The sequence below is a fragment of the Arachis hypogaea genome, chromosome 10, assembly GCF_003086295.3.
Source record: "Arachis hypogaea cultivar Tifrunner chromosome 10, arahy.Tifrunner.gnm2.J5K5, whole genome shotgun sequence".
In the NCBI taxonomy this organism is placed as follows: domain Eukaryota; kingdom Viridiplantae; phylum Streptophyta; class Magnoliopsida; order Fabales; family Fabaceae; genus Arachis; species Arachis hypogaea.
Window position 1 is genome coordinate 33,988,165 of NC_092045.1, and position 17,442 is coordinate 34,005,606.

General features: G+C 36.4%; 1 protein-coding gene across 1 annotated transcript; it reads right to left on the reverse strand.

Annotated features, from left to right (window-relative positions):
- Positions 1-15,382: 15,382 nt before the first annotated feature.
- Positions 15,383-16,646, reverse strand: LOC112715551 (uncharacterized). The gene has a single exon (XM_025767322.3). The coding sequence runs from the start codon at positions 16,559-16,561 to the stop codon at positions 15,437-15,439; it is 1,125 nt and encodes a 374-aa protein (XP_025623107.1). The 5' UTR covers positions 16,562-16,646; the 3' UTR covers positions 15,383-15,436.
- Positions 16,647-17,442: the final 796 nt, after the last annotated feature.

Consider the following 17,442-nt stretch of genomic DNA (forward strand, 5'->3'; position numbering starts at 1 on the left):
ATTTAGTTAAATAGTGAATAATAAAATTCATTTTGCATATCCTATATATAGTAAATTAAGTGAAAATATTTATTTGAATAACCAACAAGTACACCATCAACTTGATAATTTTGTTTAAGTAACAAGAAATTTAAGAAAGAATCATTTATTTAAATATTTAGTAAATACAAACATAAATATTTTGCTACTTAATTAAGTTTATTAGAAATTGTTAATAACCTTTTAATTAATAACTCAATTAATAAATATATGCTTAATAATAACTTAGATGAAAGAAAAATAAACTTAAACAAATATTTAACTAACATCCATTTTAAAGTATGCCTAACATCATACCTTAACATTTAAACCACTCTTAACCATATATTCATTCGCCTAACATATACTGCATGCTACCTCTATAAAAGTATTCTAAGTATAGTAATAGATCTATGCTTTAATATAAGCATAAAACGAAAAACAACACCAACCTCAAAGTCAGTTTTCCTTGCAATGTGCTAAGTCGCATTCAGTTTGTTAATGTTTCCATCGTAATTATCAGCGCGCGCATAGTTTTTAAGTAATTTAAAAATATGATTAGAAAAAGGTAAAAATAGGAGAAAAGGCAAAAAAATGGAAGTCAAAAACTCTTACTCAAGACTGTAGACGAGATACATATACATAAGCATCCTCCACTCTTATCTCATTTACAGTGTAAACAAAATAAGATTACATGTATCTTGTTTATACTGTAAACGAAATAAGAATTTTACATAATACGTGTATAAACGTGATACGGCTACATCGTATCATGTCTTATCTCGTTTACACTATAAACGAGATAAGAGAAGCGATACATTTCAATAAAAATGTTTTAAATAGTTTATTTCAATAAATAAAATATTTTATTTTAAATATATATCCTCCGTGTAGCTCCGGCCCCAAATAAAACAAAAACAGAAAAAGAGAAATTCTCCACATACAAGCGTTTTTTTATACAAGTCTTTACAAGTCATTTATATTAACGCGCTTACTGCATGTTTTTCACTGCACCTTCTTCTTCTTCTTGCTGCACGTTCTTCTTCCTCTTCTTGCTGCACGTTCTTCTTCCACTTCCTCTTCTTCTTCTTCTTTTCTTTCGTTTATTGTCTTTTCTTTCTCTTTTTTCATTTACGTGCTTTTCTCTCTATTTTCTTTCTTCGTTATTTTCGATTTCCATTGTCTCTTGACATCAAGCTCTGAAATCGTTTTTGAAAAAGAAGAAGCAGCAGAAGATGAGGAGGAGAAAGAAAAAGAGTTCTGAATTATGCATAAGCTGTACTTCAACGAATTTTGGGTGTATTTCTTAAATCCTTTAGGTGTATTTCTTAAATCCTTTGGGTGTATTTCTTGTTGGGATAATACACCATTCCCCCTTGAGAAAATACCTTTCACAGAGAAATAAAATAGACACAATCACAACACAAGAATTTAACGTGGAAACTCCAATTACTGGGGAAAAAACTACGGCCATTGCCAAATGACAACCAGAGAATATCACTATGTGAAGATTGTTACAACACATAGACTTCTTTCTCTCTAACACCAGCACCCCAGTACACCTCACAACACTCTCTAATCAAAAGGTATAGAGGAAAAGAAAAGTCAAATACAAGTTTTAAGTATTTCCGACTGGTGCAAAAAATATAGAGAACTTAGCCTCATATTTATAGCCTAGGCCACCCACTCCATTTGCTATCCTAAGCAATGTGGGACTAATTCAACCAAATTCTAACAATCTCCACCTTGGTTGAAATAGTCACACATCTTCAGCTTCCATAGTCAACACCGACAATTATTTGCTGCCATTGTCTATACCGACAATCATAGTTCAGAGAACTATCATACTCCACCATGAAAGTATACTCACTTGGAATTAGACCACTCCAAGCATTTCACCTTGGTACAGATCGAAACCTTGCTGAAAATTCATGGTGCAACTTCCAAATTGGCTTTTCCTGGAAGTTCTTCATCCATCGACATAACTCCGCCACACACCTTGCATCTCAACGCCAACCAATGCCCGTGTGCAATTGTGGACCCGATTGCCACAACTTATCCTTATCCATGGCAGTGCGGTAATACTATGAGGATACTTCTTGTCTTCTAGAGAACATTATCTTCTCTCATAGAGACAGCAATATTGCAAGTATCAGATTGAGAGTCTTTTTCTAAAACCGCATTACCTGGACAATTTCTCTTTACATGCCCAGGCTTTCCACATTTCCAGCATGTTACACTCCTTCCAGAATTTCCTTTTCCATAATTGTCACCTCTAACTACAAGCGCCAAATCTGATGAAGTGCTACCCTCATTTTTCATTCTTCTTTCTTCAGTGATGAGCGGATAATTTATACGCTTTTTGGCATTGTTTTTAGGTAGTTTTTAGTAGGATACAGTTACTTTTAGGAATGTTTTCATTATTTTCTATGATAAATTCACATTTCTGGACTTTACTATGAGTTTGTTTGTTTTTCTGTGATTTCAGGTAATTTCTGGCTGAAATTGAGGGACCTGAGCAAAACTCTGATAGAAGGTTAACAAAGGACTGCTAATGCTGTTGGATTCTGACCTCCCTGCACTCAAAAAAGATTTTCTAGAGCTACAGAACTCCAAATGGCGCGCTCTCAACGGCGTTGGAAAGTAGACATCTAGAGCTTTCCAGCAATATATAATAGTTTATACTTTATTCGTGATTAGATGACGTAAATTGGCGCTCAATGCCAGTTCCATGCTGCATTCTTGAGTCAAACCCCAGAAACACGTCACGAACCAAAGTTGAACGCCAAAAACAGGTTACGAATTAGCGTTCAACTCCAAAAGAAGCCTCAGCTCGTGTAAAGTTCAAGCTCATCCCAATCACATACCAAGTGAGCCCCGGAAGTGGATTTCTGCATCAATCACTTACTTCTGTAAACCCTAGTAGCTAGTCTAGTATAAATAGGACTTTTTACTATTGTATTAAGTGTCTTTGATTGACGAGTCTTTTGACCATTCGGCCTTTTGATTACATTTGGGCGCTGGCCATTCGGCCATGCCTGAACCTTCATCACTTATGTATTTTCAACGGTGGAGTTTCTACACACCATAGATTAAGGGTGTGGAGCTCTGCTGTACCTCAAGTTTTAATGCAATTACTATTATTTTCTATTCAATTCAGCTATTCCTGTTCTAAGATATTCGTTGCACTTCAACATGATGAATGTGATGATCCGTGACACTCATCATCATTCTCACCTAGGAACGCGTGACTGACAACCACTTCCGTTCTACTTTAGACCGGGTGCATATCTCTTGGATTCCTTAATCAGAATCTTCGTGGTATAAGCTAGATTGATGGCGACATTCATGAGAATCCGAAAATTCTAAACCTTGTCTGTGGTATTCCGAGTAGGATTCAGGGATTGAATGACTGTGACAAGCTTCAAACTCGCGATTGTTGGGCGTGATGACAAACGCAAAAGAATCAAGGGATTCTATTCCAACATGATAGAGAACCGACAGATGATTAGCCGTGCCGTGACAGAGCATTTGGACCTTTTTCACTGAGAGGATGGGATGTAGCCATTGACAACAGTGATGCCCTACATACAGCTTGCCATGGAAAGGAATAAGAAGGATTGAAGGAAGGCAGTAGGAAAGCAGAGATCCAACAGGGAGAAGCATCTCCATACACTTATCTGAAATTTCCACCATTGAATTATATGAGTAACTCTATCTTTATTTTCTGCTTTATTTATTATTCAAAAACTCCATAACATTTATTATCTGCCTAACTGAGATTTACAAGATGACCATAGCCTGCTTCATACCAACAATCTCCGTGGGATCGACCCTTACTCACGTAAGGTATTACTTGGACGACCCAGTGCACTTGCTGGTTAGTTGTGCGGAGTTGTGACTAAGTGTGATTCACGTTTGAGAGCGCTACCAAGTTTTTGGCGCCATTGTTGATGATCACAATTTCGTGCACCAAGTTTTTGGCGCCGTTGCCGGGGATTGTTCAAGTTTGGACAATTGACGGTTCATCTTGTTGCTCAGATTAGGTAATTTTTTTTTATTTTCTTTTCAAAAAGTTTTCAAAAATATTTTTCAAAATTCTCCCTCTATTTTCGAAAAATCCTTCAGAGTTTTTAAGAATGAATTCTAGAGTTCCAAAATGGTATGCTAAAGCTTGGTTGGCCATCAAGCTTTAGACTAACCTTGTATGATTCCTGGAATTTTGATTGAGGACTTTGAATTCATTACTTCTTTTTTCCTATATTTTTTTGAAAGAAATAAAATAAAATCCAAAAAAAATAATAAAATTATAAAAATCAAAAATATTTTTGTGTTTCTTGTTTGAGTCTTGTGTCATCTTTTAAGTTTGGTGTCAATTGCATATTCATATTGTTCTTATATTTTTCGAAAAATTCATGCATTCATAGTGTTCTTCATGATCTTCAAGTTGTTCTTGGTAAGTCTTCTTGTTTGATCTTGATGTTTTCTTGTTTTGTGTCTTTTATTATTTTTCATGTGCATCTTTGCATTCATATTGTCTAAGCATTAAAGATTTCTAAGTTTGGTTTCTTGCATGTTTTCTTTGCATCAAAAATTTTTCAAAAATATGTTCTTGATGTTCATCATGATCTTCAAAGTGTTCTTGGTGTTCATCTTGACATTCATAGTGTTCTTGCATGCATCATGTGTTTTGATCCGAAATTTTCATGTTTTGGGTCATATTTGTGTTTTTCTCTCTCATCATTAAAAATTCAAAAATCAAAAAAATATCTTTTCCTTTTTTCTCTCAAAATTTCGAAAATTTGGGTTGACTTAGTCAAAAAATTTTAAAATTAGTTAATTCTTATAAGTCAAGTCAAATTTTCAAATTTTAAAAATCTTATCTTTTTAGAACTTTTTCAAAATTTAAATCTTTTTCATTTTTCTTTCATGATTTTCAAAAATTTCAAAAATTATCTTCAAAATCTTTTCTTAATTTTATTTCAAAATTTTCGAAACTTAACTAACAAGTAATGTGATTGGTTCAAACTTTTGAAGTTTGTTACTTTCTTGTTAAGAAAGGTTCAATCTTTAAATTCTAGAATCATATCTTTTAGTTTCTTGTTAGTCAAGTAATTAATTTTAATTTTAAAAATTAAATCTTTTCTAACCGTATCTTTTTAATCATATCTTTTTATCTTATCTTTTATATCATATCTTTTTCAAAATTTTATCTTTTTTCAAAAATTTGATTTTAAAATATCTTTTCTAACTTTTTATCTTCTTATCTTCTTATCTTTTCAAATTTGATTTTCAAATCTTTTTCAACTAACTATTTGACTTTTTGTTTATTTCTTATCTTTTTCAAAACCACCTAACTACTCTTCCCTCTCTAATTTTCGAAAATACCTCCCTCTTTTTCAAAAATTCTTTTTAATTAATTAATTATTTTAAATTTTAATTTTAATTTTATTTCTTATCTTAATTTTCAAAAATCATTAACTCCTTTTCAAAATTGTTTTCGAAAACTTCTCTCTCATCTTATTCTATTTATTCATTCATTTACTAACACTTCTCTTCATCTCAAATCACTGCCCCTATCCTCACCCTTGTGTTTGGATTTTCCTTTCTTTAGTCCCTTTCTTCTTCTACTAACAATAAGGAACCTCTTTACTGTAACATAGAGGATTCCTCTTCTTTTTCTGTTCTCTTCTCCTTCATATGAGCATGAACAAGAAAAAAGGGCATTCTTGTTGAAGCTGATCCAGAACTTGAAAGGACTCTGAAGAGGAAACTAAGAGAAGCTAAATTACAACAATCCAGAGACAACCTTGCTGAAATTTTCGAACAAGAAAAGGAGATGGCAGCCGAACCCAACAACAATAATGCAAGAAGGATGCTTGGTGATTATACTGCACCTACTTCCAAGTTTGATGGAAGAAGCATCTCAATTCCTGCCATTGGAGCAAACAATTTTGAGCTAAAACTTCAATTAGTTGCTCTAATACAACAGAATTGCAAGTTTCATGGACTTCCATCAGAAGATCCCTACCAGTTCTTAACTGAGTTCTTGCAGATCTGTGAGACTGTTAAGACTAATGGAGTAGATCTTGAAGTCTACAGGCTCATGCTTTTCCCTTTTACTGTAAGAGACAGAGCTAGAGCATGGTTGGACTCTCAACCTAAAGATAGCTTGGACTCCTGGGATAAGCTGGTCACAGCCTTCTTGGCTAAGTTCTTGCCTCCTCAAAAGCTGAGCAAGCTTAGAGTGGATGTTCAGACCTTCAAACAAAAAGATGGTGATTCCCTCTATGAAACTTGGGAAAGATACAATAGATGAACAAAAGATGTCGTTCTGACACGTTTTCAGAATGGACCATGATAGATATATTCTATTATGGTCTATCTGAGTTCTCTAAGATGTCACTGGACCATTCTACAGGTGGATCCATTCACCTGAAGAAAATGCCTGCAGAAGCTCAAGAACTTATTGACATGGTTGCAAATAATCAGTTCATGTACACTTCTGAGAGGAATTCCGTGAATAATGGGACGCCTCAAAGGAAGGGAGTTCTTGAAATTGATGCTCTGAATGCCATATTGGCTCAGAACAAAATGTTGACTCAGCAAGTCAACATGATTTCTCAAAGTCTGAATGGATGGCAAAATGCATCCAACAGTACTAAAGAGGCATCTTTTGAAGAAGAAGCTTATGATCCTGAGAACCCTGCAATGGCAAAGGTAAATTACATGGGTGAACCTTATGGAAATACCTATAATTCATCATGGAGAAATCATCCAAATTTCTCATGGAGGGATAAACAAAAGCCTCAACAAGGCTTTAATAATGGTGGAAGAAACAGGCTCAGCAATAGTAAGCCTTTTCCATCATCTTCTCAGCAACAGACAGAGAATTATGAACAGAGTACCTCTAACTTAGCAAATTTAGTCTCTGATCTGTCTAAGGCCACTTTAAGTTTCATGAGTGAAACAAGGTCTTCCATCAGAAATCTGGAGGCACAAGTGGGCCAGCTGAATAAGAAAATCACTGAAACTCCTCCTAGTACTTTCCCAAGCAATACTGAAGAGAATCTAAAAAGAGAGTGCACGGCCATTGATATAATCAACATGGCCGAACCTAGAGAGGAAGGAGAGGACGCGAATCCCAATGAGGAATACCTCATGGGACGTCTCTCAAGCAAGAAGGAGTTCCCTATTGAGGACCCAAGGAAATCTGAGGCTCATATAGAGACCATAGAGTTCCCATTAAACCTCCTTCTGCCATTCATGAGCTCTGAAGACTATTCTTCCTCTGAAGAGGATGAAAATATAACTGGAGATCAAGTTGCTCAATATTTAGGAGCTATCATGAAGCTGAATGCCAAGTTATTTGGTGATGAGACTTGGGAAGGTGAACCTCCCTTGCTCATCAGTGAACTAGATACATGGGTTCAGCAAACCTTACCTCAAAAGAGACAAGATCCTGGCAAATTCTTAATACCCTGTACCATAGGCACCATGACCTTTGAAAAGGATCTGTGTGACCTGGGGTCAAGCATAAACCTTATGCCACTCTCTGTAATGGAAAAGCTGGGGATCATTGAGGTACAGCCTGCCATATTTTCATTACAATTGGCAGACAAGTCAGTAAGACAGGCTGATGGATTAGTAGAGGACGTATTAGTGAAGGTTAAAGGCCTTTATATCCCTGCTGATTTCATAATCTTAGACACTAGGAAGGAGGAGGATGAATGCATCATCCTTGGAAGACCTTTCCTAGCCACAACAGAAGCTGTGATAGATGTTAACAGAGGAGCATTAGTCCTTCAATTGAATGGGGACTACCTTGTATTTAAGGCTCAAGGATCTTCTTCTTTAACAATAGAGAGGAAGCATGAAAAGCTTCTCTCAGTACAGAGTCAAACAAAGTCCCCACAATCAAACTCTAAGTTTGCTGTTGAGAGGCCACAGCCAAACTCTAAGTTTGGTGTTGAATCCCCACATCCAAACTCTAAGTTTGGTGTTGGGAGTCTACAACATTGACCTGATCACCTGTGAGGCTCCATGAGAGCCCACTGTCAAGCTATTGGCATTAAAGAAGCGCTTATTGGGAGGCAACCCAATTTTTATTTATCTAATTTTATTTTTATTTTCATTGTTCTTTTATGTTTTCTTAGGTTCATGATCATGTGAAGTCACAAAAAAATATTAAAATTAAAAATAGAATCAAAAATAGCAGAAAAAAATCACACCCTGGAGGAAGGACTTACTGGCGTTCAAACGCTAGTAAGGAGTATCTGGCTGGCGTTCAATGCCAGAACAGAGCATGGATCTGGCGTTGAATGCCAGAAACAAGCAGCATCCTGGCATTTGAACGCCAGGAATATACCCTGAGGAGAGCTGGCGCTGAACGCCAGAAACAAGCATGGAACTGGCGTTCAACGCCAGAAACATACTGTAGTTGGGCATTGAACGCCCAACATAGGCATCACTTCGGTGTTTAAATGCCAGAATTGTATGCAAAGGCGTTTTACATGCCTAATTGGTGCAGGGATGTAAATCCTTGACACCTCAAGATCTGTGGACCCCACAGGATCATCTCAGGATCTGTGGACCCTACAGGATCCCCACCTACCTCAACTCACCCTCTCTCCTCTTCTTCACATTCATCCTCTCTTCCCCATAAACACTCTTCCCCAAAAACCCTTCACCAATCACCTCAATCTCTCTTCCCAATTACCCACCTTCACCACTCACATCCATTCACCCTTCCCCATAAACCTCACCTTCCTTCAAAATTCAAAATCACTTTCCCACCCAACCCACCCAATATGGCCGAACCTTAACCCCTCTCCCTCCACTATAAATACCCCTCCATTATTCTTCATTTTCACACAACACAACCCTCTCTTCTCCACCTTGGCCGAAACACCACCTTCTCTCCTTCTCCTCCATATCTACTTCTTCTTCATCTGTTCTTTCTTTTCTTGCTCAAGGGCAAGCAATATTTTAAGTTTGGTGTGGTAAAAGCATATCTTTTTGTTTTTCCATAACCATTAATGGCACCTAAGGCCGGAGAAACCTCTAGAAAAGGGAAAGAGAAGACAAAAGCTTCCACCTCCGAGTCATGGGAGATGGAGAGATTCATCTTCAAAGCCCATCAAGACCACTTCTATGATGTTGTGGCTAAGAAGAAGGTGATCCCTGAAGTCCCTTTCAAGCTCAAGAAAAATGAGTCTCCGGAGATCCGACATGAGATCCAAAGAAGAAGTTGGGAAGTTCTGACCAACCCCATTCAACAAGTCAGAATCTTGATGGTTCAAGAGTTCTATGCCAATGCATGGATCATTAGGAACCATGATCAAAGTATGAACCCGAATCCAAAGAACTATCTTACAATGGTTCGGGGAAAATACTTAGAATTTAGTCCGGAAAATGTGAGGTTGGCATTCAACTTGCCCATGATACAAGGAGATGCACACCCCTACACAAGAAGGGTCAACTTTGATCAAAGGTTAGACCAAGTCTTTATGGACATATGTGTTGAAGGAGATCAATGGAAAAGAGACTCCAAAGGCAAGCCGGTTCAATTAAGAAGACTGGACCTCAAGCCTATGGCTAGAGGATGGTTGGAGTTCATCCAACGCTCCATCATCCCCACTAGCAACCAATCTGAAGTTACTGTGGATCGGGCCATCATGATTCATAGCATCATGAATGGAGAGGAAGTAGAAGTTCATGAAGTCATCTCCCTTGAATTCTACAAAATAGCCGAAAAGCCCTCTACCTTGGCAAGGCTAGCTTTTCCTCATCTTATTTGCCATCTATGTTACTCAGCTGGAGTCATCATAGAAGGAGACATCCCCATTGAGGAGGACAATTCCATCACTAAGAAAAGGATGGAGCAAACAGGAGAGCCCACTCATGGAACCCAAGAGACGCATGAGGAAGCTCATCACCAAGAAATCCTGGAGATGCCTCAAGGGATGCACTTTCCTCCCAACAACTATTGGGAACAACTCAACACTTCTCTAGAAGATTTGAGTGGAACATCAAGAGCACTCCATCATTCTCCATAAAATTAGAGAAGATCAAAGAGCAATGAGGGAGGAGCAACAAAGGCAAGGAAGAGACATAGAAGAACTCAAGGACATCATTGGTTCTTCAAGAAGAAAGCGCCACCATCACTAAGGTGGATTCATTCCTTGTTCTTATTTTTCTGTTTTTCGGTTTTTATGCTTATTATGTCATCTATGTTTGTGTCTTTGTTACATGATCATTAGTATTTAGTAACTATGTCTTAAGGCTATGAATATTTCCATAAATTCTTCACCTCTCTTAAATAAAAAAATGTTTCTAATTCAAAAGAACAAGAAGTACATGAATTTCGAAATTATCCTTGAATTTAGTTTAATTATATTGATGTGGTGACAATATTTTTTGTTTTCTGAATGAATGCTTGAACAGTGCATAATTTTGATCTTGTTGTTTATGAATGTTAAAATTATTGGCTCTTGAAAGAATGATGAACAAAGAGAATGTTATTGACAATCTGAAAAATCATGAAAATTGATTCTTGAAGCAAGAAAAAACAGTGAAAAAGCAAAAGCTTGCGAAAAAAATGGCAAAAAAATTAAAAAGAAAAAGAAAAAAAGCAAGCAGAAAAAGCCAATAGCCTTTAAAACCAAAAGGCAAGGGTAAAAAAGGGATCCAAGGTTTTGAGCATCAATGGATAGGAGGGCCCAAGGAAATAAAATCCAGGCCTAAGCGGCTAAATCAAGCTGTCCCTAAACATGTGCTTGTGGCATGCAGGTCCAAGTGAAAAGCTTGTGACTGAGTGGTTAAAGTCGTGATCCAAAGCAAAAAAAGTGTGCTTAAGAACTCTGGACACCTCTAACTGGGGACTTTAGCAAAGCTGAGTCACAATCTGAAAAGGTTCACCCAGCTATGTGTCTGTGGCATTTATGTATCTGGTGGTAATATTGGAAAACAAAGTGCTTAGGGCCACGACCAAGACTCATAAAAGTAGCTGTGTTCAAGAATCAACAAACTTAACTAGGAGAATCAATAACACTATCTGAAATTCTAAGTTCCTATAGATGCCAATCATTCTAAACTTCAAAGGAGAAGTGAGATGCCAAAACTGTTCAGAAGCAAAAAGCTACAAGTCCCGCTCATCTAATTAGAATTAATATTCATTGATATTTTGGAATTTATAGTATATTCTCTTCTTTTTATCCTAATTGATTTTCAGTTGCTTGGGGACAAGCAACAATTTAAGTTTGGTGTTGTGATGAGCGGATAATTTATACGCTTTTTGGCATTGTTTTTAGGTAGTTTTTAGTAGGATACAGTTACTTTTAGGGATGTTTTCATTAGTTTTTATGCTAAATTCACATTTATGAACTTTACTATGAGTTTGTGTATTTTTCTGTGATTTCAGGTAATTTTTGGCTGAAATTGAGGGACCTGAGCAAAACTCTGATAGAAGGTTAACAAAAGACTACTAATGCTGTTGGATTCTGACCTCCCTAAACTCGAAATAGATTTTCTAGAGCTACAGAACTTCAAATGGTGCACTCTCAACGGCGTTGAAAAGTAGACATCTAGAGCTTTCCAGAAATATATAATAGTCTATACTTTATTTGTGATTAGATGACATAAACTGGCGCTCAACGCCAGTTCCATGCTGCATTCTAGAGTCAAACGCGAGAAACACGTCACGAACCAGAGTTGAATGCCAAAAACACGTTACAAATTGGTGTTCAACTCCAAAAGAAGTCTCAGATCGTGTAAAGTTCAAGCTCAGCCCAAGCACACACCAAGTGGGCCCCAAAAGTGGATTTCTACATCAATCACTTACTTCTGTAAACCCTAGTAGCTAGTCTAGTATAAATAGGACTTTTTACTATTGTATTAAGTGTCTTTGATTGACGAGTCTTTTGACCATTCGGTCTTTTGATTACATTTGGGGGCTGGCCATTCGGCCATGCCTGAACCTTCATTACTTATGTATTTTCAACGGTGGAGTTTCTACACACCATAGATTAAGGGTGTGGAGCTCTGCTGTACCTCAAGTTTTAATGCAATTACTACTATTTTCTATTCAATTCAGTTATTCCTGTTCTAAGATATTCCTTGCACTTCAACATGATGAATGTAATGATCCGTGACACTCATCATCATTCTCACCTATGAACGCGTGACTGACAATCACTTCCGTTCTACTTTAGACCGGGCGCATATCTCTTGGATTCCTTAATCAGAATCTTCGTGGTATAAGCTAGATTGATGGCGGCATTCATGAGAATCCGAAAAGTCTAAACCTTGTCTGTGGTATTTCGAGTAGGATTCATGGATTGAATGACTGTGACAAGCTTCAAACTCGCGATTGTTAGGCGTGATGACAAACGCAAAAGAATCAAGAGATTCTATTCCAACATGATCGAGAACCGACGGATGATTAGCCGTGCCGTGACAGAGCATTTGGACCTTTTTCACTGAGAGGATGGGATGTAGCCATTGACAACGGTGATGCCCTACATACAGCTTGACATGGAAAGGAATAAGAAGGATTGAAGGAAGGCAGTAGGAAAGCAGAGATCCAACAGGGAGAAGCATCTCCATACACTTATCTGAAATGCCCACCATTGAATTATATATGAGTAACTTTATCTTTATTTTCTGCTTTATTTATTATTCGAAAACTCCATAACATTTATTATCTGCCTAACTGAGATTTACAAGATGACCATAGCTTGCTTCATACCAACAATCTCCGTGGGATCGACCCTTACACACGTAAGGTATTACTTGGACGACCCAGTGCACTTGCTGGTTAGTTGTGCGGAGTTGTGACTAAGTGTGATTCACATTTGAGAGCGCTACCAAGTTTTTGGCACCATTGTTGAGGATCACAATTTCGTGCACCATTCAGCAATGAGCTTACTGGCAACTTCTTCAAAATTCAGAGTTTCCTTTCCATACAATAAAATAGGTTTGATATACTCATAGGAAGAAGGGAGAGACAATATGAGTCTCAGTGCCTTATCTTCATCATCAATTTTCACTCCAATTGCCTCTAATTCAGAGACAATACCATTGATAGCACTAAGATGGTTGGAGATTTTCACATTGTGATCCATGCGTAGATTATGAAACTGCTCCTTCAATAACAACTGATTTGAGATGCCCTTTGCCTGATACAACCCTTCGAGTTTATCCAAAAGTTCCTTGACTATTTTCATTCCTTGCACATTTGCAAGAACATTCTTTGCCAAACACAGGCGAATAGCACTTGCAGCTCTCAAATCTAGTTCCTCCCATTCTTCATCATTCATACCAGAGATCTTCTCCTTCAACGCCTTGTGCAAACCTGATTGTATCAACACATCCTTGACTTGTATTTGCCATAAGTCAAAATTGATTCTTCCATCAAATTTCTCTATTTCAAACTTCACAGCACTTTAATATCCTGACATTGTTGCAACCGTATACTGGAATAGTATAACTCAACTGTAGACCGTCCACTAGGAAGGGTCCCCAGGAAAGAGAAGTGGATCACAATGGACACACTTAAATACCAGGTCTTTCCTAAGCCAAAACCTTTTCCAAACTGCACTCTCACAGTGTCACACTGCCTTCCAGCAACAACAACAGCAACCAAAGATCAACCTCAAGCTACAGGACAAAATTTTTTTCTGATGTGGAAGGACAAAATTCCACCAAACCGAAGCTCTGATACCACTTAATGGGAATAATACACCATTCTCCCTTAAGAAAATACCTTTCACAGAGAAATAAAATAGACACAATCACAACACAAGAATTTAACGTGGAAACTCCAATTATTGGAGAAAAAACCACGGCCGTTGTCAAATGACAACCAAAGAATATCACTATGTGAAAATTGTTACAACACATAGACTTCTTTCTCTCTAACACCGGCACCCCAGTACACCCACACTCTTAAAGCAAATATTTAATTACACCTCACAACACTCTCTAATCAAAATGTATAGAGAAAAAGAAAAGTCAGATACAAGCTTTAAGTATTTCCGACTGGTGCAAAAATATGGAGAACTTAGCCTCATATTTATAGCCTAGGCCACCCACTCCATTTGCTATCCTAAGCAATGTGGGACTAATTCAACCAAATTCTAACATTTCTGTAATCCTTTGGGTGTATTTCTGTAATCATTTGGGTGAATTCCTGTAAACGTTGAGGTGTATTTCTGTAATCTTTTGGGTGTATTTCTATAATCTTTTGGGTGTATTTCTGTAATCGTTTTGGTGTATTTCTGAAGTTCCATTATCTTCACAAAATAATTTCAAAGCTTGATTTCAGAAATCATGAAAATCGAAAAAAAAAACAAAGCAAGAATACCAGTGATAAACGCAAGTAAAACAACGAATGAAAAGGCGAAGAGAGAACGCACGAATGAGATCGAACAAATTTGGCAAGAACCTTGTTTTCATGGAAGAAGAAGAAGAAGAAGAAGAGTCGTTCATAATATATGGTGAGTAGCGCGCTTTGAAAACAGAAACTGGTTGAATAACGCATTAAAAAGCCCGTATGTGTAGCAACTTGTAAGACTTGTAAGTTAAAAAGACTTGTATGTGTAGCAGACCTCATATAAAAATGTTATATTGTTAAAAAAAATGTTGTTGAAGTAGTTGTAAATATAAAATTAAAAAATGTTACTTGTGCTTTAAATGTTTAGTCTTTAATCAAATTTTTTATTTAAATAATATTATTTAATTTATTTAAATATTTATTTTTATAAAAATTACTTATTTTTTTATGAAAAATTACTTATTTTTTAGTTTCTTTCTAAAGGTTGAATACCTAGCTACACTGTATGGAATTTTCTGTGCAGAACTACCGAATTGTTCACAAGAGTCCAGCATACTTCGCTTGCAATACACGTATATATATGTATTTATGTAAGGAATCTACTGCACTTGTCCGTGTGAAATGGGGGTACCACAATTACAAGGATCGTTTTTCTGAGAAATTATTTGCATACAAATTTAAGCCTCTTGTAAATAGCAAAGACAAAACATGAACTCAGAATTAAAAAACTTTAAAATAAATGACTTTTTTACTCTCTGAATATTTTCCCCAACAACAAAGTCCTATTTTATAATTCGAAAATTCCAAATAGATTATAACGCCCAAATCATACAAAAACTGATTTAAGCGATCACAGTCTACAAATGTTATCTAGACTAATAACTTAAAAATTAGAGACTAATTAGAGATTTTTAAACAGTAAAAGAACGTTTTATCTTCAGACAAATAATCAGAAACAAGAAAAGACGTTTACTCAAAAACTAAACCACCACAAGGACCAAATTGCATGACAAGGGGGCAAAAAGGGAAGAAAAGAAAAAGAAAGAGAGTATGTTATTTGAATAATAAGATTGAAGAAACAATTTAGGAACGTGTGAAAGATCCCATTCCTCTAGAAATTTCATGCATGCCAGTTGGATTGAAGCCCAAGCAGCCTAACAAGCCAGTCTTATAAGGCAAGAGAGTCCTCTTCTTCATCTCCTCAGAGGCGGCCCGGTTCGCTGTGTAATGAATCTCGTGGGCCGAAACCGGTCCTCTCCGTTTCGAAACCGAACCGTCACTGGACCGGAAACTGGAGTTTCTGACGTCATCGTCCACGGCGGCGGCTTTCTTGGACAGAACCTCGTACTTCCTTCTCAGAGGGTCTTTATCGGTGGCTCTTCCTTCCGAGGCGCTCCTGAAGAGAAGAAAATCCTTCAGCCTCCATTTTCGGTACCCTCTCGTGAATGAGATTGAAGATAAGAACGATGCATATGAAGCTTTTGTGTTGTTTCTTGATGATGATGAAGAAGAAGAAGGAACTGCTCTTTCTTCGTTGCTGTTATTGTTGTTGATGATGTCTGAGACTCTTAATGGAGATAGTGATCTACTTCCTTTTCTACCAGAGAAAGCTCTCTTCTCTCTTCCTCGCGTTGGTGGTTTTTGATCTTCGTCTTCCATGGCGGTAGTTGCAGGATCGAAGCTTTCGCTCTTGCGGTGCGCCGAAAGCGGTTTGCTACTCGAAGCGATGAGTCCGGATTGTGGCTCAAAGGGGCGGATCTTTCCGCCGTCGAAGAGTTCGTCAGCGGAGAGGGAAGGTGGTTGGAGGTGGCCGCTGAAATCGAATTGAAATTCATGTTCATGTTGATGGTGGTCGTGAATAAGAGAAGAAGAAGAAGGAATATTATTGTTGATGAAGGTGGAGATTCTGGTGGGGCTTGTGGGAGCGCTGAAGAAGAAGTTGCCGAAGCGTTGAGGGCTTGAAGGGGCAGTTATGTAAGGGGAGGAGCAGTTGCTGTCGAAGTTGAATTCCGTCGCCACTGTAGGAGGAGGAGCAGCCATCGGAACCACGACTTCCATGTGGATGTGAGAGAAAAAAGCGGATGTCGGTTGGAATGTGAAGAGGTTAATATATATAGAGAGAAAGCGGAACGATAGAGAGAGGTTGGGGAGTGGATCCTCTCCAGTGAGAAAAAAAACTGGATGATATCCAGTGTTCAATCTAATCATTCATTGTATTCACTTTCTTATTTATTTCTGGTCCCACTCATAGAATTAAAGGTGATAGATCACACTGAATTCTATCAATTGTTAAAAAAACTAGAGAGGATCTTTTTTCGAGAGAGGTTGTGGTAAGAAAGAGTAAGAGTGAGAGTGGGAAAACATTGACCTGAGTGATAATTTAGTCCATGGTAGCCGCCTTTTCAAACATGACCAGTATTTTATTTCGAAAGATGTTATATATGTAAAATTTTAGTTTATATATTTTTTAACATCGGTATAATTTATTATTTTTAATTAGTCGTTAATTATTAATATTTAAAAATATTAACTAAAAATATAATATTAATCAATTAGATTAAAAATATTAGATTATTTATAAAAAATATTAATCAATTTTAATTAAAAATTGTTAGTCTTCAAAATTTTTTTAAAATAATTGATAATTTTTTTATTTTTATCATAATTTTAAATTAATATTAACTTATTTTTTGGTACTAACAAAAATATTGTCCCTTAATATTTTGTAAAAATATAAATGTCATTCTATTATTGTTTTTCTTTTCAATATAAATTTAGATGAATCTTACTCCAGTGTGGTAATTATAAAAAAATATTTTAGATTAAGAGGTCATTTAGACAAAGACATTTAAAAAGCTTTTTTTAAAGATATTTTATAATAATTAAAATTTTATATAATTTATTAAATCGTGTTATTTTTGTTAAAATTATATCAGACAAATTAATTTGACCAAAAATAGATAAACTAAATCTTAAACTCATTTAAATTACTATTTTTTAATAAAAAATAACTACAATACCTTTATTATAAAAAATGACAAAATACTGTTATTATATATATATATATATATATTAATTTTAAAAATTCT